This window comes from Mustela nivalis (assembly GCF_964662115.1).
Source record: "Mustela nivalis genome assembly, chromosome: 3".
Lineage (NCBI taxonomy): Eukaryota > Metazoa > Chordata > Mammalia > Carnivora > Mustelidae > Mustela > Mustela nivalis.
In genome coordinates, this window is record NC_139022.1 from 31,370,577 (window position 1) to 31,397,494 (window position 26,918).

The 26,918-nt window shown below is 41.5% G+C and overlaps 1 protein-coding gene across 3 annotated transcripts in view; it reads right to left on the reverse strand.

Annotated features, from left to right (window-relative positions):
- Nucleotides 1-26,422, reverse strand: part of CNOT6 (CCR4-NOT transcription complex subunit 6) — a 72,047-nt gene extending 45,625 nt beyond the window's left edge. Inside the window, exons 1-2 of one of the 3 annotated variants that reach the window (XM_082723588.1) lie at nucleotides 24,348-26,422; nucleotides 1,423-1,536 (exon numbers count right to left, since the gene is read on the reverse strand). In XM_082723588.1, coding sequence (XP_082579714.1) covers nucleotides 1,423-1,534 — 112 coding nt within the window. In that variant the 5' untranslated portion in view covers nucleotides 1,535-1,536; nucleotides 24,348-26,422. Of the gene's footprint in view, nucleotides 1-1,422; nucleotides 1,537-23,669; nucleotides 24,323-24,347 lie in introns of those variants that run through there. The other 2 variants (XM_082723589.1, XM_082723587.1) reach the window with 2 other exon arrangements.
- Between the last annotated feature and the right edge of the window lie 496 nt (nucleotides 26,423-26,918).

Genomic DNA, 26,918 nt, shown 5'->3' on the forward strand with positions numbered 1-26,918 from the left:
GATTTCTCTGTCAAATAAATAAATAAAATCTTTAAAAAAAAAAAAAAAAAAAACTTCTAATATAATCTAAAAAAAAAAAAGAGAAAAATACAATTAAATACCAATCCTTGGGAAATTAAAAGGGGAAAGCAGGAATGGGTGACTGCCTAAAGGTTTAAAGGAAACTGGTAAATCAGAGAGTGTTATTTCCTTTGGGGCTACCCTGACCCAGAAAGTCAAATCTGACAAGAGGAGAAAAAAGAAAAATTTCACTCTACCACACCTACTCTATGAAACTGAAGGAAATTAATTACCACCAGCACTCTAAAAACCTCGAGAGAGGGAACCAGGAGAGACTAATGTGGGTACCCAGGGAGAGTGTTTAGGTTTGCCAGAGAGTGAAGAGGTTAATCAGAAATTTGGAGCTGACAAAGGAAGAATATTACCATCATTGCTTCCTTTTGTGCTTCCTATAAATACTTTCCTAACTAGACTGGCAGTTATTTTCTGTCTATTAGTGATTCATACTGGTATACTCTGTTCTCACTGATATTCATAAGCTCCAGAATAACAGGGAGTATGCTTTTTTTCCCATCTATTGATCTTCCATATACCAAGTACAGCACCTTGCAAAATGTTTTGCACATAGCATATGCTCAATATATTCGCTGCATTAAATAAATAAAAAAAAAAAATCCACGGCAGTCAGGAAAAAGAAGAGAAAACTTGTTTTTCATTATTTCAGAAGACTAAAATCAAGAAAGACTGGAAGAAAAATATGGAGAGGCCCATCAGGCCAACATTCACACACAACTTCTTTAGCACTAGTTGCCTTGAGAGGTAACAATTCCCGTCACCATCTCTGAAGTATTAAAAAAGAGGCTGCATGCCCACTCGTAGGGACTATGGGAATATCTCTGGAGGTTCATCTATTTCTCTATGTCTAGACTGCATTGAGGTAGAAGGGAACTTTGAGATCTGCTTTAAATTCTTTAAGATTTTGTGTTTCTGAATAAGGCCATTCTTGTAGATGCAGACTGAAAAACAAATGGAGAAAATAAGGAGAAACAAATCTATCACAGAACCTATACTAGGACAGGCATTTCCCACCCTACTGGAAATTTGTTGTAATACAAAAGCTCGACCCTACCTCACCAGAGAATTATGTATCAGAACAAACCTCATATACCATGAGATGTTATTCTCATCTCATCCTTGTTATTACTCCCATTTTATAAAAGGACACAGATACTTAAAGAATAAGCAATGAATGGGTTTCGAACTTGACTGAAACTATGCTCCTACCACTGAACCTTCCCACCTCTAAGATAAATTAGCACTGGCAAAATACAGCACTGCCTCTTTTGTGTACTGGCATTAGAGAACTTAATTTTCTACCATATCTTGATTTCTATACCATAAATTTATGCATGCAGGTCTTACCACTTATTTCAAGCTCTGCCCAATGTGATTTCTTTCCATTTGCTGCTTCCTCAGAGGACATGATTGTGTACATCCTCCTAGGGTCAGGGGGCTCGTATTTTTCTTTGGGCATGCCTGTTGAATTAAAAAAATCCAATCAGTATTCTGAAGAACCAAATAACGAAAACAATGACATCTTTTTAAAAGTAAACACATTAGTATTACGACCTCTAAATACTACTTCCCAACAAAAAGAACTAGGGACTTTTGGAGAAATGGAAGATTTCAGGTCCGGGATCAAAAAAATACAAAACAGGGCTGGATGCTAACAAAGATGCTGTGGCCATAAAGCAGCAGAAAGTCTGAAGAAGCAACCAGTAGCCACAGGTCAGACAACATGAACATAAAAGAATGACTGAGTAGATAAGGGAATGTTTTTAACGGATTTCCAGCTAATAAATACAGAAAGAGTCACATAATTAGAAAATCACTATTTCACAACCTCTAGTAGAAAAAATAATTGGATCTAGGCAATGATCACCATGATCACAATGATTAATAAAAGCATCAGGTGAAAAAAAATCCAATGGATAAATTATTAAATGGATATATAGGTTATGAGACCTCAACCCAATGACCAATTTCATTATTAGGACAACTAGATCTATATGCCAATATTACCTATGCCCTGGTCCCCTCATCAAAACATATTAAAAATAAGAAATTGAATGTGAATCATATCAAGCCCTTCTACTTCTGGTACCAGCTGAACAAAATACAGGAGACAAAGGACTATGTTAAAAATAACACAAGAGGGGGCAGCTTGGATGGCTCAGTTGGTTAAGCAACTGCCTTCAGCTCGGGTCATGATCCCGGAGTCCCAGGTTCAAGTCCCACATTGGGCTCCCAGCTCTATGGGGAGTCTGCTTCTCCCTCTGACCTTCTCTTCTCTCAATCTGTCTCTCACTCTTTAAAAAAAAAAAAAAAAACACACAAGAGGGGCGCCTGAGAGAGGCTCAATGGATTGGGCCTCTTGCCTTCGGCTCGGGTCATGGTCTCAGGTTCCTGGGATCGAGTCTCGCATTGGGTTCTCTGCTCGGCAAGGAGCCTGCTTCCCCTCTTCTCTCTGCCTGCCTCTCTACCTACTTGTGATCTCTGTCTGTCAAATAAATAAATAAAAATCTTTAAAAAAAAAATGTTTTTTTAACTTAACTCTACAGAAATACAGCTGGCCAGATGCAGAATACGGAAAGTTACAGATGAGAAAGACCCAATTTCTTCAACAAACACATGACACATGAAAACAAGACAGAAGGAAATTGACATGGATCACACAATTTACAAGGCACAGCAATCAAATGCACTACATACACCTGTTTGGGTATATTTGGAAAAACCAAGTGTAAAAACCATTTCTGAGAATCAATTTGAAGTACTAAACAGAAGTTGATACTGAAGGACTATCATTCATTTCACTTGCAGTTATTTCCTTAATCCTTATGTTATCAATACCCTCCAAAATATTTAAGTGAAATGAAATCTCACACCCTTTGCACATTATCCCGAACTCCTTGACTGAGTCTCACTTCACCTTATTCACTTGGATGAGCCCAAACCCACTTTAGCCAACTCTCCACCTTTTCTGGATACTACTCAGCTAAATATAGCTGGAGAAAAACTTACCACCATGTGAACCTAAACTGAGCCAGTCAGCAATCATTTACCTCAAATGGATTACTTTTGCTCCAGGAAATTACACTTGAATTCTCCTAGTCCCTGCTACGTGACTTCTCTCTTCAAACCTCTAACACCTATTCCTTCATTGTCTCTTTCTTACTTCTATTTTCTCACTGAAACAGAAAACACAAGAGCCCTTTCTAGGATCTCCCACCTCCACCCATCTACACTCTCTTTTAGTAGGACAAAGTGCCTGCCCTCTGAACACTCAATCCCACCCTATGATCTTGCCTATTCAAGGATATTACTTGGCAATTCTCTCCTACATCACTTTTTCCCTCTACACTAGATCTTTACCTTCAGTATATATATACATGGTTTTATTTCCTCTACTTAAAAGTCCCGACCCCATTTTGCCCTCCAGCCTTTTTTCTCATTCTCTTCACCAAAAAAATTATCCCCAGGAGTTGTATATACACTCTCTTCTAGTCCTCTTTCCCCAGTTAGAGTCATTCAAATCAGTATGAACTTTTAACGTTCTACCAAAAACTGCCAAGAAAAAAACCAGTGACCTCACACTGTTATACCCAGCGCTTGTTTCTCAGACCTCTTTTTGCTTGCCCTATGCTCAGTGTTTGATGTAAATGATCACTCCGTGTAGACACATTTGTTCATTTGGCTTTCAGTGTACCTTTTATATTGGTTTTCTTATCTCACTAGATTTAGTCTTTTGCTAGCTCTTCCCGCAGAATCAGAATTAATTCCATTTTACCAACAGAAACCTGAAGCCCAAAAAGGTTTAAGAAATTTAACCATCATCATAAGGCTGAGAAGTAAGAGAGTCTGGCTTTGTGTCCGATTAAAAATTAAAGCTACCTTTTTTTAAAGATTTTATTTATTTATCTGACAGAGACAGCAAGAGAGGGATCACAAGAAGGGGAGCAGTGGAGGGAGAGGGAGAAGCAGGCTTTCCCCTGAGCAGGGAGCCCAATGTGGGGCTCGATCCCAGGACACTGGGATTATGACCTGAGCCGAAGGCAGACACTTAACAACTGAGCCACCCAGGTGCCCCTAAAGCTACTTTCTAAGTGAAATAAGCCAATCAGAGGAAGACAATTATTGTATGATTTCAGTTACATGAGGTACTAAAGTAGTCAAACTCAGAGAAACAGAAAGTAGAATGGTAGCTGCCAGGGGCTGGGAGGAAGTTACTGAACGTGTGCAGAGTTTCAGTTTACAAAAGAAGAATTATGAAGATGGATGATGGTTAATGGTTAACCGACATTATCAATGTATATAATACTACTGAATGCTAAACTTAAAAATGGTTAAAACAGTAAATTTTACATGTATTTGCCACAATAAAAAAAAGACTGGAAAAAAGTCAAAGCAACTTTGACTATGTTATGCTGCCTCCCTAATGAAGGGAAATAGAGCTATTTTTGAAACAGAAATGGGCTCTGGTAGTCAAAATACAGAAGGAGGTAAATAATCCTTTAAAAGCTGCTTGAAAAAACATAAATGGTGAGACAAATCATCTGCACAAGAAATAGCACATCTATTTTTTTGTTTTGTTAAGTGCTATTGATAAAACAAACTATTCTCTTACATGTTAACTTCTTGAGAACAGAATACAATGACTAAAGTTTTTAGACTGATGATAAAAAATACCTAACACTGAGAGCTAGAGTCAGAAACTGTTCCTATTCTAGAGGACTATCTGGCAAAGCATGTGCCCTTTTTGAATGAAATGAATACTCCAAGAACAACCTAGAAAATATAAAATGTGTCAGACTATCAGAGCTCGATGAGAACAGCCCATCATCCAAATGCCATTATTCAAACCCGATTCTACCTTAAAAAAAAAAAAAAAATCTGATCTTCGCTTTCCCCCAGTAAAATTTAATAATGGTAAGAAACTGGCTCTGTCCAGCTGAGGTTAGTATTTTGGTCCTATTATTATTAATTATTTGACTTCTTTGTGGAAATTGAGAAGTCTGATTTATCAACCACATATGAGCTTACTTAGTTTGAATCAAGGTCCATAGATGGATCACACGTCAGAGAATGGATAAAAGTGTTACTGAGCTAAGAAATCTGAAAACCAGAGGCGCCTGGGTGGCTCAGTTTAGGTTAAGCATCTGCCTTCTAATCAGGTCATGATCCTAGGGTCCTGGGATTGAGCCCCATGTTGCGCTCCTCTGCAAGGAGTCTTCTCACCCCTTATCTCTCTTATATAAATTTAAAAAAATAAAATAAAAAGAAAGAAAAGGAAATCTGAAAACCAGGCTCAGGACCTGGTGTCATTCCATTAGAGTCATAATTTTGCCTAGGTAGCCAACCACTCCACTTCCTGGTTTTTGTAATGTGAGACGGGTAATCTTAAAATTTAAGAGAGCTCATTAAACTGGAAAGCAGCAAGGAGATCTTTATTTCCAAATCCTGAGAGTGAGGATTTGAAAGTGGGGGGAAGGGAGTGTATGACAGAATGAAAGAAATGGTAGCACATAAACTGTCTAACACTATAGTGTACACCTGAAATTAATGTAACACTATGTATCAACTATAGTCAAATTTTTTTAAAAAGGTAGGAAATTGGGCAAACTATTTTCAGGAGCAGCAAAAGGAGCACATCTGCCCACTGAGCAACACCCTTCCCCTATTTTGGGGGGAGTCTGGCAAAACACAGTGCTGGTAGAGGAAAGGGTGTAAGAATGTATACAATTTGGGATGTTTCCCAAGACTTTGAAATCAACAGGCAGATCTCTCCTCTAAATAATCTGCAGTGACATACCGTATTTTTATCTTAGACTAAAAGGTTTCCAAAACAGACCTGAAAACTGCCAAGGATTACAACAGACTTTTAAAAACAGCTATGCCAGAGTCAGCAGGTACGTAGCGCCTGACTAGTCTCAATCCCCTTTTCCTCCAATCCAAGCCCAGGTGTCACTACTGATCCTGGCAGCATAAAGTCCTTCCCCACTCCAGATCTCAGAGAAACAGTTTTTCATTATCTTAGGAGAATTATTTACCTTAAAGAAACACAGGATACTATTTACCAACTCAGAAAGATAAGCTTTCATAATTAAATATTTTAAGAAATGGCTTAAAAAGGGGCACCTGGGTGGCTCAGTGGGTTAAGAAATGGCTTAAAAAAACAACTATAACCATCATGGGAAAGCTAAGTTACAAAGCAGAGTTACAAATCATAACACAACTAGTAAGACTATGCTGGAGCATCTAAACTAAGAGGATCCTAACTGCATACCATAAACTTAGAAAAATTGCCATCTGGATAGGGAAAAAAAATTTAGGAATCCAAATATTCTCTACCCTACAATCCCAGAAATGCCATGAGCATGTGTGTGCAAGTGTGTGTGTGTGTGTGTGTGTGTGTGTGTGTGTGTATGCGTGTGTAGGTGCAGTGAGGGGGGTGGGACAAGAATCACAGGGAAGGTTTTTATAAAAACCCATAGGGAGGGATTTATCAGAATCTAAGAGAGAAAAGAAGACAAGAACACCTACAGAAGCAAACTAGAATGAACATATACACAAAGGTCCTTGCAAAAAGTTATACTCCACCCCATACCCCCAAATAGAATCATAGTTCCCAAATTACACCTCTGGCTAAGAGTGAAAAGAAAATAGCTGATGGAGATAGGGACATAAGGAAAGGGATAGGAGCCTGTGGGCTATTTTTCTGCTAGGAATCAAATTTACACTCAATCAAAAGCAGAGACAAATATCTGAAAAATGCTCCCTATGGGAAAAAAATACATAATTACAAAAACAACCACTAACTGGGAGCTGAAATCCACTAATCATAACAACTCATAGACAAAAGGTGTGCCAACAGCCTGCCTCTCCCCCATCTACACCTAACCTTCAAAATCAATCTAATGGGAAACCAACAGAAGTGCCTAAGAACCCACCCATGCCCTACCTAAATAAAAAGCAAGTCAACATAGAGTGGTCGAACACAAGTTAAGTGTAACACACACAGTACAATGATTCTACAAAATCACTACAAAAGAAAGAAAAAGAAAGACTACAGAAATAAAAAATATCCACAGGGGTGCCTGGGTGGCTCAGTGGGTTAAGCCTCTGCCTTCGGCTCAGGTCATGAAGACCTAGCAGGGGAAGAAGTATTTGAATACTAGAATCTCTAAAACAAGACTGGACCAAAAAAGGAGAGTCACAGAATACATAAACACAATTCCTACTAAAACAAAAGGCAAACACTGGTAAAAATTAAACAGACTTTTTTATGGAAAAACCAAAGAGATGATAACGTAATATCTAAGAGAGTAATTACCTATGCTGTAACTCAGTAAACGTACCCTTTGGTATTCACCAAAGAAAAAGAATACATTTATATAATGTGCATAAGTTTTATTCATAGTTGCCCAAAACTGAAAATAACCGAAATGTCCATCAACAATGAAAGATAATCAAACTGTGATACAGCCATACAAATACTACCCAATAATAAAAAAAAAAATGAACTACTGATACATACAAATATATATATGACTCTCAAACATTACACTGAATGAAAAAGACCCAAAAGATTCCGTTTACATGAATTTGCAGTGCTAATAATGGCTACCCTTCTGCTCACTGATGAAAGTATTCAGTATCTTAAATGAAGGTGATTTATATTAGTATATATATATATTTATCAAAACCCAAAATGTACATTTAAGGTCTATACATTTCACTTTATATGAATTTTACTTTAACTAAAAAACATTCCGTACTCAAACACTTGGTCGAGTATGAAAACAAACAAAAGGACATCTTCAAACAAGCAATTACTAACAAAGAATACAACCATATACCTTTCTGAATTACTCATTATAGCGTTGTTCATGACAAAAAGAATAACTTAAGTGAGCATTAATAAGAATGATGGTTAAATGAGTTACTGTGAAGCCATACTATGGAAAAATCAAGCAGCTGTGAAAATAATGATGTTAACTATTTGTATTATACTGGATTATTCACTTCATAAAAAATTAAGTAAATAAGTACTTAGGTTAAAGATGTTAGGAGCCAAGATTTTCAGGGTAAGAAAACATTTATAAGTCAAAGAAATTAAGCAAAAACAAAATCATAGTTGACTTGAGAATATCAATATAAACTCGTGATTTTATTTTTTAAGATATTTATCTATCTATCTGAGAAACAGTCCACACAGAGGAGGGAGGGAGAGGGATAAGCACACTCTGAGCTCAGAGCAGGGCTTGATCTCAGAACCAAGATCATGATGGAGCTGAAATCAAGAGCCAGATGTTTAACCAACCCAGGCGCCCCTACACTCATGACTTTAAATTTGTTTTTAACTACATAGTGAAATGCTCTAGAAGTAATGTTATCTCTGGAATAACAGCACCCCTAAACTTCAGTTTTGAGAACATAAAGTTCTTTGTAAAATGGCCAACTACAAGTTTGGGGCAAGAAAGGTATAATATGCGTAAAGCCTGAGACATCCTTGAGTGCCAAAAACCTAAGCCAACATGACACAGGAGCCAGCTAAAAGGGATCCTCCACTAGCCAAAGCTGTGACAACTGGAGCAAAAAGAATAATAAAAGAATGAAATGGAATCAAAAATCTATGGAAAAATGATCACTATCAGTGCTGCAAAAAACAGAGCTGGCAGTGCTGTAAAGGGGGGATCGGTAGCAGGAAAAAACTACTGCAGTAACCAAGGCATGAAGAAAGCAAGAAGTGAGGAAAGGGAAGGCCACAGGTGCACATTAGCCACCATCTGGGGTAGCTTTTAAACTAAGAAAACTAGTAACTAAAGAGAAAGATTTAAGTGTTTATCTTTTCACCAGGTACCACTTTTCAGAACTGACCAAAAGGCCCCAGTTGAAGTCTTACAAGAATGAAAGCTAATAAATGAAGAATGAAACAAATAAAAAAAGGCAACTTCATTTTATAATTCCTTTTAGGCAAGGATTATCAACTGTGTTTAAACCATTAGATGAATCATTGGTAGTGGTATAATGCTAAGGTAACACCATCACCCAAGTTGTTTTCTGATCATAAGGCAGAAAACGTTCAACAGAGAAATAAAAGGTTACCTTCTTCATCAATCTTCACCAACACTAATGGGGGGAGAACCAGATACTGACTTTGTCTCTCAATTTGACAATATGACGGAACATGAAGTACACATCAATGTTTATCTTGATTAAGAAATAGAGGAAATGACCAGATGACGCCAAAGAAGCCATCAGACCAAATGAGAACGTAGGACTTTCCTGCAGGGTAACTGGTCTGCTGCCTTCAACAACCTGGTGTCAAGACTATTTTATTTTAGATTTGAGAAGAATTAAGGGATATAACCAGATGCAATCAATGGTCCCTACAGAGGATCCACAAATCAGCCATAAAAGACATTTTGTGGACAACTGGAGAAAGATTTAATACCTAGTTCATATTTAAAATATTAGTGAATAAATATGTGATCATGTTATTTTGGCCATATACAAAAACGTTTATTAAAAGGCACTCTGGAGTTAAACATTTTATTTTAATTATATTGGCCAAATTTTCTTCAAGGAAATGGGAGTTACAGCCATTCTCAACTGACAAAATGCTAAATTTAACATCTCTCTTTTCCTTTTTACATTTCCTCCTCCATTCTTTGTTTTGCTTCTTTCTCAAACATGGAGGAGAAAAAAAAAAGGAGAGGGACAGAGCAAAGGGGAAAACCAGGGAGAAATAAACTCATGTGCAAAAAGTCCCTGTGACGCGACTGATCAGGCTCCAATTAGGGCTACAAGTTAAAGCATACAGCTGACCTCCAAACAACACAGTTGAAAATCCACATGTAACTTCTGACTCCCCAAACGACCAGTAGACTACTGTCAACCTCAAGCCTTTACCGATAACATACACTTTTGATTACATGTTCTGTATGTTGTATGTAGTATATACTGCATTCTTACAATAAAGTAAGCTAGACAAAAGAAAATGTTAAGAATATCATTAGGAAGAGAAAATACAGTACAGAAGTGTACTGTAAAAATTCCACACAAACGGACCCATGCAGTTCAAAGCCATATTGCTCAAGAGTCCATTACATTTGAAAAGGTAGTGACACTAACCTCAGTGCCAATTTCTTCCAATCTAATTTTTCACTAAATTCAATTGATTTTCACCTCTTCAGGATTAAATGTTTTCTCCATTTTCACTGCTACTGAGTTCATTCAGACCCTCCTCATTTCTCAGCTTCAAGGATTAACAACCTCCTCTACATCCACCTTTCAGATAGATGCGGGCTCCTATCACTGTCCTGCTTAAAACCCAAGATGACCCATTTGCCTATCTGCCTAAAGTCCAAACGTCAAAGTCCCTACAATCACCTCACAGTCTGCACCTCGCAGCATCTCATGTAAGCTCTACCACATTATACTAATGAACTGAACTAAACATTCTTTCTTTCATGACCTAGAATCAGGTTTTCCTAAAAGAGAAATCTAAAAGCAGCTCAGTACATCTGAACCATCCTTCCTTAGGGAAGGAATGAAGATTCCTTCACAGAATCATTCATTCAACAAATACTTACTCATCACCTTCCATGTGCCAAGTACTATGCCAGGTGCTAGGAATAAAAATAAGAAATACATGATCATGGAGCTTAATCTACTGGGGGAGCAAAAAAAGTTTCACAACCATGTAATCACACTACAACCCTTTCTTATTTCTACAGACATCACTCTAGTTAGGACTTTGCCTTTCCTCAACTAATATAATAGACTCTTATAACTGGTATTCATGCTTTTAAGATTACAACTAACTTACGTTATCACTATCAAATTATTCTTCCTAAAGTTGAGTTCTCATTACACTGAAAAATCCAGGAAAAAGAACTATTCTTTGTAAAGACCTGGCAGATCATCCAGAATGACTTCTGGTCCTATACTATCTTTAAAACTATGATTCTATGTCATCCCCTATCCCATCACTGCCTCAACTCTGCTGCTTAGACAACATTCAAACGTCACTTTAGAATTCAAAATATTCTGCCTTTCCAGACTTTATTTCAATACTTTTGTCTCTTTTGATACAACTGACAGACAACTGCCATCCTTCAAATATGCTCCACTATCTTCTTTCCATTCCCACATTATTACAAAAACACCACACCACTACATGAATGCCACTTAAAAAACAAAATAAAACAACAACAACAAAAAAGCCTCCCTCTTTGAACACAATCCAAACAATAATTTATTCACAGGTACATTAAAAAATTGTGCATAACAACAAATACTAATTTAACCTGGATTTTGTTCCTACCAAGACATGTAAGACATTTAAAATGTGAATGTCATATAAACATAATAATTTGATACTTTAAAAAATGAAAACACTGAAATTTTAAGTTGATGGTAATTATGGCTGAGATGGCAGGCCTAAATTACTATAAATTACTTACTTACCTTCTGTTTTTTCCAGGTGTATTAGTTGAAAAACACGTGACTGTAAATAAACCAGCTAGCCCCCTTGGACTACATTCTTCAGCCTTCTTTAGAGTCTCAAGTCCGTTAAGGCACTGCTACATCCCATTTTAAACCCCAACTATCCTCTCAATTTAATCACAATTTGTTTTCTTTTTCTCTCCAGGTTTCCTCCACAACTGATGGGCCAATTAAAAGTTTACACAAATGATAAACTTCATTCAGAAGCTATCCTTAGTGGTAAAACTATCACCAGGTCTGTCACCAGTTCCCTGTGGCAGGCAAACCAAACATAAAAAAAAAAAAAAAAACAATGTAAAAGCAATGTAAATCCTAACTGTGGATCTGTAGAGTCAAGGGCTAATCTTATATATAGCCAACGATACTACCGCAGGCATCTTATAACTCATGATAATCTCTCAAAAAGGTTATTTGAATTGCACAGGAGAGACAGAATAAAAAGCTAGTAAAAAACAAACAAAAAAAAACACAAAAAACAAAAAACAAACACAAAATCCCTACTAAAAAAGACCCTACTAAAAAGTGACACTGTCATTTGGTTTTCTAACCTTCCTTCCGCTATGATCCCCACCCATTTTCCAAGCCAGAAATAGGGGTACTATCCTTAACTCTTTCCCACGCAACCCCAGCCTTCACATCCCGTCCGCAGTTCCAGCCCATTTTACCTTCCTAAATCTTCCTCTCACCCACTGTGCCTCCATTCCTGGGCTCTTCTGCGAGATATGAACTAATCCAACGACCGCAGGTCCACATTCTTCTGCTGCCCCCTAATTCAAATGCAGCCTAGACACTATCCAGAATGACCTCCTAAAAATATAAGTACTTACCTCAAGGTCCTAAAACCACATCTCCTTCATCCTTGTACCCATGGATTAACACTGCACCTGACATAAAGGAGGCTCAAAGATGAGTTGAGCTAAACAGAGGAGACCCAGGCTTATTTACAAAACAAAGATTTTGACCTGACTCCTGTGTGACTCTCCAGTCTTAGCCAATCAATTCTCATTTATTTCTCACAACACTCCACGCCTTAGCATGTGCTGTGGCTCCTGCCTGAAACGCCATTCTCTCTCCCCTCCAGATACCTCAGGGACTCTAGTCATCTTCAAATGCCAAATCAGATATCCAACTTCAAAAAGGTCCTTCTTCTCTATCCCTCCCAAACACAGGAGCTTATCATGCCCTGCTTTGAGCTACTCCGACCCTTGAAGATATTTCTGTAATAGTATGTTTAACTCCACCTTTTTTTTTTTTAATGTCTCACTCACCTACTCTAATACAGCTCCTTGGCTTTATATTTTAAATATGTTTTAATCTCTTCAGAGCCTGAAAAATGATAAGTAATTAGTGAATAACTGTAAAAATTCAAGGAGAGAAGCTGTGGTAGTTAAAAATAAAAAAAAAGAAGAGGAGCACCTGGGTGGCTCCATAGGTTATGCCTCTGCCTTCGGCTCAGATCATGATCTCAGGGTCCTGGGATCATGCCCCCCCACATCAGGCTCTCTGCTCAGCAGGGAGCCTTCTTCCCCGACCCCCACCTCTCTCTGCCTGCCTCTCTACCTACTTTCGATCTCTCTCTCTCTTAAAAATTTAAAAAAAAAAGGAAGAAACATTTTGTAAAAGACAAGTGTACTAACAGAAGCAGTGCCCATTTTACCACCACCAAGAAAAACTAATATCTAGGCTTCTAATCTTGAAGGCAAAAATCTAGAAAAAAACAGACAGAAAGGACCAAAAACTGAGAATACTGGTTCTAGGACAGCCTAGGATAAGACTCAAGGTGACAACCTTAAAGACTTAAATTGTATAAACATAACCTCAGTGACACACTCTAGCAAAATAAGGGCAAACCCTGAACGGATGGGGATAATGGCAAAACTTCCACGTGCCTTTCTGCCACAAGGCACTAGGCAAAAACAACCAACAGTATTTGCAAACCCACCACGTGACAGGCCTATCTGGCCCTTTCATGTACAGTATCTCATTTAACCCTCAGGACTCCTGTAAGTAAACACTATTATTCTCCTTACAAACACAGGGAATGTCCAGAGAATGAGTAACTTGCCTGAGGTCACAGAGATACTAGTGGCACAGCTATGATTTTAACCCAAGTTTGAACCACAGATCTGTGCTCTCAACCACTATGCAGTCATGTACCTGTATCCTCCTCAATTTAATTCCCAAAGCAACCCATGAGGTAGATGCTATCCTCATTTTATTTTAGGTGAAAACACAGGGTTTAAATAATCTGCCCAAGGTCACACTCACTTTGTAAGTAGTAGCACTAAGGTTTGAATCTCAGACAATCCAGGCACAAAGCTCCATACACAAGCCTAGAATTATGTCACTGACAAAGCCCAGATCTCATGCTCCTTCTCAAATATTGTATTGTTGAGACCATGAGCCCTCCAGTTTCCTTCTCCAGCATCTCATCTTCCTGGGCTATTCCACACCTGCTTTCCCGACTCCCAAACTCTGCCTAATACTCTGAGAGCAGAGCTCAAACACTATCACCTCAGAACACTACACTCTTAAAAATTCATAAGTACCTCAAAGAGCTTTTATTTATGTGGATTACACCTGTCAACATTTGCCATTCTAGAAATTAGGAGAAAACTTAAAGTATGTATTAACTCATTAAACATAAAACCTACCACATTTTTTAAAGATCTTATCTACTGGGGCACGTGGGTGGCTCAGTCATTAACCATCTGCCTTCAGCTCAGCTCATGATCCCGGGGTCCTAGGATCAAGCCCTGCCTGCATTAGGCTCCCTGCTCAGAGGGAAGCCTGCTTCCCCCTCTCCCACTCCCCCTGCTTGTGTTCCCTCTCTCAATGTCTTTTTTTTAAAAGATTTTATTTATTTATTTGTCAGAAAGAGAGGGAGAGAGCAAGCGAGCGCCCACCTGCACACAAGCAGGGGGAGCAGCTGGCAGAGAGACAGGCAGACTCCCTGCTGAGCAAAGAGCCACCCAGGCGTCCCAAACCTACCACATGTTAATAAACATTTTCATGAAAAGTAACTGTCTTCAAAAACAAAGTACAATACCACAAGAAGGACAATGTCTTATGTTCTTGCAAATCCCGTTAATGTATGACATACTGAAAGCTTGATTCGCCTATCTGCTCTGAAGTCAATCTGATCAGATACCACACATTTTTTTAGGTTCTGGAAAACTCCACTATACACTCCTGAGAGAATAAGAATGAAAAAGACAAATAACATCTTAGTAATTTCTCTAAGAACTTAAGGTTTCTGTAGCCAACTCCTCCTTCCCCCAAAATCTCATACACAACTTCCTTAAATCTTTTCTCAAGTAGTACAAAAATAATTTTCAATAAAATTGGTTTAACTAAAATTTCCAATCAATAAGACCAGGGATCTGGAAATTATGGCAGAATATTCCTCCAAAACACAGAGCTGAACAGTACGATAGAGTAGTCGAGATCAAACTCTAAAAGGAAAAGACTGGCATCTGCATGCACAGTGCCTAGCCTGTGACAGACAGCCTTTAATTTAACAGCCTGGGACCACAATGCTGTTAAAATGCAATTCTAACCATGCGCACATGCCCAGTAACACAAGTGAGTATAAAAATATAGTCAGAAATGCACGGAGAGAAGCTTCCTATGCAATGACCATAGGAAACCACTAATTTTAAAGGCCAAAAATGGTTCAAATACTAGCAATTTCATTCAACCCAATACATTAACTCAAAATACAACTATAAAGATATCCCAAGTATGTCATCCACAAATTTCAACTCAAAATAAATACAAGTATTTTTCAGGTTAGGTTTTTATTCTCTATGTTTGAAGTGAAACATACAGAATGAACAACATTCTTAGACAAATACAACCTGCCATCTAATCAGCAAAAGCTGAGTGCCCACCAATAAGCAGGGTGGTAAGTCAAAATCATGACTTGTGGGTAAAACCTCACCAAGATCAAAAAGGCAAGGCGGGCAAAACCATCAATCCTAAATGTGCTCCTTAACATGAAATAAGCAACAACCATCTGGGTTATAGCTTCAGCATCAAATGATGGATACCAGAAGTCTTTTCATTTCTTTCTTATCTTTTGTCAGATTTTCCATAATCTATTGGCTTCTCCCTCTCTTACAACAACTCATAATAGTCTGAGGACCACTATTTAGTGGGGATTTGGTCTCTTGGGGCACACAACATTTATTCCAGCTGTTCATTCATATCTACAATCACTTGGGAGGTTTTAATGTACTGGCAATCAGTTTAATCCACTAGTCCTTTTTCCCCTAAAAGAAATTATTCATGAAACGCTGACCTTACATCAAGAAGCCTATAATAACACTAGAAATTGCTCTAAAGCTACTAAGTGGTATTTCAGGAGATTTGCAAAGAAATCTAAAGCAACTCTGTTCAAATGGGAGTTTCACTATACATGGCTTTTTGACTCCATATGTGACTGCCTTTCTTTTCCTACAACAGTGAAACGCTTTAAAACTTTATTTTTGGCCAGTATAAAAGTTTTATGTGGACTTTCATGAGGTTTTTGATCCATAACCTAAAAAAGGAATCACAAACATTAAGAATCTCCCAGGTAGCTCTATTCCATCAACATGATTAGCTACCAATGTAAACAGTTATGAGTTTGGGGCAGCAACTGGGTTCCTCCATATTATCAAATCTGTATCAAAGGTGCATTCTAAGCCACATCATCATGAGTGTGTGTTACAATGGAAGTGGGGGGGGGGGGGAGTAGTGAAATGCAGAATACAAACAAGAGTAAAACATACCTGTATCAAGAAAGATGGGTTTACATTCATCTTTAAGGCTAAAGCTTCCTCATTTATAAAATGATATCTAACTCACAATTTTGGTACAAGGATTAACACATGTAAAGCACAATGCCTATCACATCGTTAGCATTCAAAAAAGCTATTTTTTTTCTGTGACTACATATCTCTAAGTCTGAGTTTCTCCAGTTTCCATAAAATTAGAAACGAAGTGCTAATTCTTTAGATGTCCCAAATACAGTTTTCACGTTGCACAATTTTAGATGAAAACACATGAAGAACTATTGTTCCACAAAACATGGCAGTTAGCTTCACCAGATCCTGCTTTGTGAAGCTGTGGTCTTTGCATGCAACTATATACAATCTCATGAAAGAAAAAAAATGCCCCCCAAAAAGCTGAGTGCAAATAGTATTTTTTACTTAATGTGAATAAATCTTCATTTCTGTTTGGTCTTCAGTTAGCAAGGACTCCTCTAGTATCTTTTTTTGTCTATCCCACCACACCTCCCCCACTCAAAATCTGCCTAGGTAAAAAATCTATATACAACAGCTAGATGTATCCAAAGAAAAACCTCTAATACTCTTTTTGGATACAAAGATCACCAGCCTATTTTCTTTTTGTTAGATCACCAGGTGCTTGCTTTGTAAGGCATTTATTTGTAGCAACTAACTTTGAAAGAAAATTACTATGCCTGATGATTCCTTCTTTACTACTATTCTACACTTATGGGTACTTGGGTGGCTCAGTTAGTTAAGGGACCAACTCTTGATTTCGGCTCAGGTCATGATCTGGGGATTGTGGGATTGGGCCACAGGGCTCCTTGCTCATCGGGGAGTCTGCTTGGGATTCTCTCATCCTCTTCCTCTGCCCCTACCCTGCTCTCTCACTTGCACTCTCTCTCCAAAAAACAATAATAATAATAAAAGTGCATCAAACATTTAACTCAACTTTGGACTGCTGAGCACAGGACAAATACAAACTTAGCAAGGTGTATGAAAAGTAAATTTTTAGTCTTCCACTAACTTAAGACTGAAAGTTCTAACATTATGATTTTACATCAGATCCACCTCCAATAAGGACATTTTCCTGTTTCTGAACTTCCATAAAATTCCACAAAGAACATAACTTTATGTGACCAAATAAAAAGGTAGTCATTTAAGCCAATACATGAGGGGAAACTCAGAAATGTAAACATACATATTATAAATTTATTTCCTGTTTTGGACTTAAAACATAAGGCTGGCAACCAATATAGGTGTCTACCTTCTCTCAACCCTGTCTCTTCTTTAAACTATTACTTTCTTTTCCATTTTAAACTTTTCAAACAGCAGTTTGACCTCCCATTTTTCTTAACCTCCCATTTGCTTAAAACCTAACCTACAGTGACTTCTACCTCCCCGGTCCCAGAAATATTTGCTCTGCTTATATTCAAGTAACTGCCGTATTCTACTAAACCATTCTCAGAACTCATCCTACCCTAAACCTGGCCATCATTTGTCACTACTGAGAACTCCCTCTTGTTCAGCACTCCTACCTCTCCTGGCATCTGTAATTTTGCTCACTCCTATTCTCCTACCTCATTAACCACTTTATTGCAGTCCTGTCCAAAATGTAACGTTGGCTGCTCCTCAGGATTTCGTTGGTCCTTTTCTCTTCCTGTCGTATACAAAGCTGAGCTCCAAGAGTGTGTTTCAGCCTTAAGGGTATGTATACTTTAATTCTTCTCAACAGGGGCCATAATTCTCAACTGATTCTCAATTGGGGACCCTACCTCCCCGAAAAAGGTGAAAAGCATTTGTTCATACACTCTTCCCAAGTGAACTTCTAACTTCCAAAACTAACTATACACTGACCAAATCTATAAAATCCCCAACCACTCTCTGGTCCAGAAACCTATCAGACATATCCACCTAAATATCCCAAAGGCTATGTGAAACTTAGAATCAAAAGCAAGGTCTTCCACTTTTCTTGCCCAAATCTGCTCTTTTTCCTCTACTTTCCAAGTTAAATCATACCAAGTTACCCAAGATAAAAAACTTCTGAATGGTACTCTATTTTTATAAGTCATTGTTTATCTGTCCCTAATTCTGATATCTTTCAAAATTTATCCTATTCTTTTCCAGCTCCTACTATGTACTTGACCTCTCACAAGGACTTAAACGAACTCTCTGGCCCCAGTTTCTTGACCCGTTTCATCCAATCTCCATATTTTTACTATGTGACTCCTGAAAAAATGTGTCACAATTTCCATACCCCTATCCACTTAACCTCTCAATGGATTTCCATTAAAGTCCCCACACTTCAAGAAAAAGCCTAAGACTATTCACCAACTGTTTCTGACCACTCTTCCTGTCCCTCGCATCCTGGCATCTTATGTTAAGTTGTATGTAACCTGACTTTGCACATGTCTCCCCACCATGAAAAGTCCTACCTGGCCTGACAAGTGCCTATCTGCCCTTCAAAATTTAGCTCAAAGACCTCTGAGATGACTCCATCAAGTTTCCCAAGCAGAATTAGCTGTTCCTTCCTTAGCGGGCCCCAAATGCTTTGTATATATTCCTCATTACTGTATAACCTGATGAGTGCTTTATTGGTTCATTCGGCTTTATACCCCACTATAAATCCACTTGGGACAAAAGACCATAAGCCCCACAAGGATAGCAAGTCTATACATGGCGCCTGACATATGGGTGTCTGTGTATTTTTGGAACTGAGTTTTAGCACTATTTTAAAATGCTGTATTCAAGTATAATTAGTTCTGCTATACTGCTTGTTCTGAAATATGAATTTGTTCCAATGTGATTGATATACCAGGGAATGTGAGCACAATGCAAAATTCTCATTTGCATGCCATTTCCCATTTGCATCTACCACATTACATGAAGGTAGAAAACTGCACCCAGCTGAACTGAGCTGTGCAGAAATACACAAAACACACTCACCTCAAACACTACCCGCCCCCTCAGTTCTCCCTGTGTGACATGAGCCACACCCACCCACCCACATCGGTGTTACTTTAACATTCCCTTTGATTTCAGGTAACCTGCCTTCTACCATTTCATAGGAACTCAAAAGCAGCAAACCTTTTCATGCCCATTTCCACAAGCAAACAAGGTCTTTCTCAATGTAAAGTGCCACATTTATTATAGTATTTATGTATTCCTTAGCCATTTCATATGTGTAAAACCATTTTCACCAAGTTTGTTTTTAACAATGAACCACTAAGTCTTTGAGCATTGTGTTTTGATCTCATTTTCCCTGCAAGCCTGTAGTTTCCAGTGTACAATTATGCATACCATGGTAACTTTCAGAACCTATATCCTGCTTCACAAAAGAATGGTCTACACCAACTATCAGCTGTATGATGAGCTCTTAGACTTTAAGAAAATTTCAATGTTCCAACTGCAGTAAATTACTGGAGAGAAAACTCTGCCCAAGTTTCACATACATACAGCTCATGTCCCAACTGACTATTAGAACAGTCACAACCTTTAAACTTGGTGCCTCTCACTTCTGGTAAACACTTTTCTCCAGCTTGGGCTCCACAGTCCGCCTAAGCCTAACTAACTCAAAAAACAAGTTCTCCCTGCCTGAATTTTCAAGTATACCATATTGTGGGTTTCATTGTTTTGACTGCTTTTTTTGTGTGTGTGTGTGCTGCCATTTTTTTTAATTTATTGTTTATTTTTTTTCACCATAACAGTATTCATTATTTTTTCACCACACCCAGTGCTCCATGCAATCCGTGCCCTCTATAATACCCACCACCTGGTACCCCAACCTCCCACCCACTCGCCAATTCAAACCCCTCAGATGGTTTTTTAGAGTCCATAGTCTCTCATGGACTCCCCTTCCAATTTCCCCCAACTCCCTTCTCCTAACTCCCCATGTCCTCCATGCTATTTGTTATGCTCCACAAATAAGTGAAACCATATAATTGACTCTCTCTGCCTGACTGATTTCACTCAGCATAATTTCTAAGGAAGATGTTTTGACTGCTTTTAACTTCTTCTAAAACATCCTGACAGTTTGATTTTAAATTACTCTGTACTGTAGAGCAATCAGCCAAACCTTCAAGTCCATTATAAAAGGAACCACAGAACACAAAAAACACTATACCCAAGTTAAAAAGACTTGAGAGTCACTAACCCCATACTATTTTCCTATGTAGGGAATCATTCAATCCTCCACACTGATCCCATAGTATATAAATCACCTTGCTCACCTAATAAAAATATTTTGGCTCCCTTCTTTTGGGATAAAGATATGAACTTCAGTTTTAGAAGAGCAAGCGTGGTCCTTCAAAATCTAGGACACAGCTTTGCAGGCTCATCTCCAGTCCCTCTCTTTTTACCAGTATCACCTCACGATGGGCCATACCCTAACTTCTGGTACCTCATGCACCCACCATTCCCTTGTTTGAAATGACCCCCTCACCCCAGTTTGACAAACACCTATTCTGTGTTATTTTCTGTAAACTGGTACCACACCTTCCACAAATTCATTCATCCTTTCTTCCACTCTCTCATAGCATTTTCTATGCCTACAACACCTATAGGCTACAGAGTAAAAATGAAGAATTCATTTCTGAATTTTCAGGGTCCGACGCTGTGTCCAGCATATACTATTCCTTGACACATAAATGAAGTTATCAAGAAAATATAAATGGATGAAGGACAGGTAAAGATCCCACAAGGGTAAGATTAAGACAATGCATATATGAGTCCATTTTGGACCCAAATAACTTTCTCCTCTTTAATTATTAAAATACAAAAATATAGTGAATTCCACTCTAATGCACCAGGCTCCGTGTACAGGTCTACAGTTTAATTCATTTGGTATTTGATTTCGCAGTGTTTTCTTAACCACACTTTGTTGTAAAATGGCTACCTTCATAAAGTGAGAAGCAGGCAAGGTTAAAGAAAAAAGTGTATCAAAAGAGGAAGCTAAGGATTTGAAAACTGAAATTGAAACTTTTTTCTAGACAAATAACAAAGTTCCATTCACAACAAAAAAGTGTACATACCCACAAATCCAAGTCTCTTCTGCATTAAAATACATATCCTTAGCCGAACCTATTTGGACTTTTCCAAAGTGATAAACACTTCAAAAGCAGAGTTTCCCAGTGTACCCTGCACCTGGGAAAGTTACAAGTGCGAGAATACTGGTCACTCACCCCTCATGGCCCAAGGGCTACTGTGAGGGCACTGACCATCTATTCCAGTATGCCTTACATACATGATCCCTTTCTACTGCACTACGATAAGAAAACCCTTATGCTTCACAGAATATAAGAAGGTTAACGTGTGTATTGTGGGATGCCTAAGCACTGATCAAAAGGCGTATTTATGCCTTTTTTTTTTATGCCTTTTTTAAAATTTGCAGTCAGGACCACATTGTATAACCAACCCCTTCTCTAGTCAAGAGAATATAGTCTGAAATTTCCCAATAATTGTAGTTTTAATGTGCCACCAAGATTTAAGAAACCTGAAAACACCTACAAACCAAACAGGCATTCAAAAGGGCTTCTTCATCTACATTAGCACAGATCAAGATATTTCTGAAACTCTGCAAGCATCAACTTCCAGAACGAATCTTCTCAGTCTCACGAGAAAATGTCTTCTACCGCACCCTTATTTCAGACTACTTCATTTAGTATCTTGTTCACCTGTGAACTGAAGAGACACAATGACCACAAGTAACTTCTACCCATTAAAACACCCCGGCCCTCCCCAAAGAACTGATCTCCAGCAAATACCTCACATTCTCCTGTGCTTTCCCTCCTAACTGCAAGCACCTTGGGCGAGTCACGTAAACCTTTCTGGGTCTCAGTTTCCACACCGGTAGCTTTTCAAAGATTTTGTTTAGAGCAGGTTGATTGGACTAGATCACTGATCTAAAAATACTGAGCAATTGTCATTCTACAGTCATCACACTCTGAAGACGTGGTAACTGCTCTGACAACAACTACAAAGAAAGTCTTCAGAACCTTTTGACGCATGACCACACCGGCCTCGAGCGCCTACAAAACTGTTGTGAAATGGTAAACCCTAGCATGCTGTGATAAAAACCCAGCATTACTGCGGCCCCATTTTAGTTCTCACTTGTTCATATTCCCTTCCTTCCTCAGCAAAGTCAAATCTCCAGACACAAGAATGCAAGAAATTCCACACTAGCACTAGTGAGACAACCCACCCAGAAAACAGGTAAGTATGGGAACTCAAATTCAAGCAGACTGTTTAAACCGCGTCAGCTTCACATGGTAAATCCAAGAAGGTCAAGCAAGAGGACTATTCACAATGTTGACATCTGCTCTAACAGTTAAAGAAAGGGTCACAGGTGTTGGAGAGCAGACTCCCTGGGGAAGCGGAGGGAGGGGAAAGAGTCAAAGCGCAAGCGCGCGGGGGGGGGGGGGGGGGGTGTCCCAGAGAAAATGACCATTGGCGTTTAGAAATAAAAAGGGAGAGGGGCACCTGTGTGGCTCAGTGGGTTAATTAAGCCTCTGCCTTAGTCTCAGGTCATGAACTCAGGGCCCTGGGATTGAGCCCCACATTGGGCTCTCTGCACAGCAGAGAGCCTGCTTCCCCCTCTCTCTCTGCCTGCCTCTCTGCCTACTTGTGATCTCTCTCTGTCAAATAAATAAATAAAATCTTTCAAAAAAAAAAAAAAAGAAAGAAAGAAATAGGGAGAGACGCGGGTTGGGGTTACGGGAGAAAACTGCTTCAAAGTAATTAGGGCTGCCTCCAAGCTGTGAGCAATACTAGAAATCCCTTCATCTGGCGCTAAGTGCCTCTTCAGCCAGGTCCTTGTCATTCCCATCCCCTCCCTGGAAATCTGCGTTAAACTGAATTTTAAGTACTTTTGGGATGCGGGGGGGTCAACAGTTGGTTTCCCGCGTTGCGGTAACTGCGAAGTTCCACACTCCACGACGCACGGTCCCACAGGGCCACTCCGCCAAAGTTGCCAACCATCCTGGCCAACAGTCCAAGACACCCCCTCGCCGCCTCCGGGCGGCCGCAGCCGGGGTCCCCCGGCCAGGGCGCCCCGTCCCCGCCCCCTGCGCGCCCCCGCCCTCGCCGTCAATCAACGCCCCCGCTCCCCGGCCGGGCGCGGGGGGCGCGGCCTGCGACCCGGCTGAATCACCATGGCGGCGCGTACAGAGGCCCCCAACAGCCGCCAGCTCTGCCGCCCACAGAATTCAAGTGGCTCGCGCCACGGCCCCGCGCGCCTCCGTCCCGGGCGGCGCGACAGAGCGGGGGCCCGTGCGTGGCCAGTGCGGGGAGCAGCGCCCGGCCGGGCCTCGGGCCCCGCTCGCTCACCTCTCGGGGTGCGCTGCCTTCCTCCGCCGCTGCCGCCGCCTCCTCCCTGTGAGTGCAGCGGGGTCTGACCTGTGGAACCACCATACCAGTCCCGCCCGCTGCTGCAGCGCCGCCGCCGCCGCTCCTCCGCCGCCTCAGCTGCCGCTCTTTGTTCCCCCTCCGAGCGCCACCGCGTCAGCCGCCCGCCTCAGCCGCCCTGACGGGCCGCCACTACGCCCTCCCGCCCTGTCGGCCCCCGGCCTCGCCCTCCTCGCTGCGCCCGCTGCCGCCTTCGCCTCCGCGCCGCCGACGCCGCCGCCACCGACGCCGCCGCCTCCTCTTTCGCGCCCCCCTCGTTTTCATTGAAAGCAAACAAGCATCATGGCGGCGGCCGCCGTCCCCCAGCCAGCAAGCTCCCGGACAGCCGCCGCCGCTCCAACATCCCGACCGCCCATTGGCCGCCGCCGCCGGGCGCGACCATTAGTTGTCCGGAGGGGTGGCTCGCTCCGCACGCCGCTCGCCAAGCCCCGCCCCCTTGCGCCCCCCGCGCTGGGCGAAGGTGGGCCGGCCCGGCGCGAGCTCCTTCGCGCTCCTCTGCGGCTTCACTCTTGCACCTTCCCGGCTCGGTCCTCTTCTCCACCTGCCTCCCTTTTCCGCATCTATTCCCCTCGCCGCCCTTTTTGGGCTTGGGCTGCTCACTTTTGTCTCCTCTCTCCGCTTCTTGCCCTCGATCCCCTGCGCCTTCGTTCTCCCGGCCATCGCGTAGAGACGCGCACCGGCTCTCCGACTGGACTTGAGCCAGCGCCTGTGATCCGCCTCGAAAGGAGACACTCGGTCGTGCACAGTCAGATGCGTGATGCTCCTTCCTGCCTGGAATATGCAGAAAAACGTTAATTAGCGGCCCCTTTCGGTCCCGTAACTTAAGGGACAGTTCTGCTGGTGGGATCCCAGCCCAAGAAACTGTCCGCGGCTGCCTTCAGAAATCCAGCGGTTCGGTGCAGGTGGTGGTTGGAGGTGAGCAGAGATGGATGGTAATGGTGCGGGCCTCGGTGCACGTTAGCTGGTTAGCTGGTTAACCAGCTGGTTAGCTGGTTGAGGCCCTGCACTGCAGCCAGAATGTCGAGATGTATCAGGCTCCACCCTGCCCCGAGTAAGCTCCCAGTCTAGGAAAAGAGAGACACCCAACGAACCAATTCTCTATAGAGACCCAAGCCAAGGGGCGTGGTGAGGAGGAAAAGGATCGCAGTCTGCCCACTACAGGGCAAACGAGGATGGGCCACGGTCTCCTTCCTGAAAAATCCACCCTGGAGAAGTGGGTATGAAATGGGTTCCGGGAGTGAACAACAGCAACAAAGTGAGACACCCCCTCCCTGAAGGCCGACTTGGGCTACGAGGACATGGAAATGGGTGGCTGCTTCCTGCTGGGGCAGCAGAGAACTGGAAGAGCAAGGAGAAGATTGGAGGACCAAAGCTGTTGGAATTCTGTGCTTGCCTCTCTCCAGCATGACCCGTATTCTTCCAAGAAATCAAGTGACAGCCCAGTCTTCAAGTGCCAGAGGACCGTGGACAGGGCAGGGCAACACCAAAGCCCCAGGGGGTGGGGGTGGGGTGGAGATTGAGAAAACAAGTGCAGACTGACCTCTGGGCATCCCTCCACATCCTTCAACCCCAGGCCTCCCAGTACTGGCCCCATGCAGTCCCTGCTATTCAGTATCACCTGGCTGAGGGGCTGACATCCATCTGGGTCTCTAACCCCATTTGAGTAGTGCCCTGGCAACCTGTGTTCTAGCCTGAACAGAGGAATGACTTTTTGTAATTCGTCTGCTCAGAGGAAACTACTTTTTACAGTTGGCACAGTGTGTATGGAGGAGGAGAGTCCACAACCAAAAACTTCATGCATAAAGCAACTTTTTTTATATCTCATGATTCTGGTGCCTACCTAGGCAGTTCTGCTGGTCTCACTGGGGGTCTCATGTCTATTTGTGAGACGGTGGCTAGGGTTTGAGTGTCTGCCACATCAGGGCCCCCCAAGGAGACCTCTATCTGTATAGTGTCTCATCCTCCTGCTTTTCTGGGGCCTCTCCCCACCCCAAGGATGTCCTAGCTAGCAACCCAGGATTCCACAAGGGGGGAAGAGGTAGCAGCAGGCCTTCTGAGGAATATCACATTCTTGGTGTTCTATTGGTCAGAGCAGTCACAAGCCCAGTCCAGATTCAGGAAGAGAAGACAGAAGCAAGGCAGGAGCTGCACACACATACAGGGAAGATGGACTTACCTGGGGACATCCCGGTAGGCTAGGTACCAGTGGCCCTGCCTGAGCACATCCTGTTCTTTGAAAAGAGAAACCATCAGATATCTTGCCTTCCCAGATTCACATTAAAGAGCCCCTCGTGTTAGGCAGGACCTCCCATTGCAAGTTATAAAACCCTAACTCAAATGGGCTTTATGCAGAAAGAGATCATTGTGCCTTAAGGTGTCCCATAACTGAAAATTTCAGGCATCATGTGATGTCATCAACAATCAATATCACTTACCCCCCCCCCACTGTGCTCCTCCACACAACTGTCCCCACACAGGCTTTGTGAGCAGGCAGGGAAGATGGCCAATAGCATCTGCTTTAACCATATTCCACCAGTTTCTCTGCATGGATAGAGAGGGTACCTCTTTCCTCATTGTTCCAGCAAAAAGTCCAGGACAGGCTCTCATTGGCTTGGCCTTAGCCCCATCTCTTCCCCATGCAGCAGGGTGTGAGGTCAGCCCCACATGAACCAGATGCATTGAGAGTGGGGAAGGGGTTCCTCAGGGAGAGCTGAGGACAGCCAGAGAACAGGAGCAGATTCTACCTCACCATTCTTGAAAGGCTTCTCTAGAAGAGTTAGTCACTGTCTCCTCAGGTACCCCCACCATTTTTCCCTCCATAAGGACACTTAGTAGATGATTTTCTCACCTCCCCTGCCAGGCCATGAGCTATGCGTAAGTCTGGCTCATGTTGTTGCCTTCATACCACCAACTGGGGCTGCTTTTGAGGCTTCCCAACCTGCAGGTTTTCCCAGTTTCTTCCTCTATTATGAGAACCTTACTGCTCAGGTCCAGGGATAGGCATGAGACCCAAGCAGGACCCATCTGGGATCTATTAATGAAAATAGGAAGAGAATCCTGGCTCTACTGGGAGGCTAAGCGAGGACAGTATGAAATGGTGGCGACCAGCGCATCTTCCCACCACGTGGAGAGATGACAGATGATAAAGAGAGAATGTTTGATGACACAAAG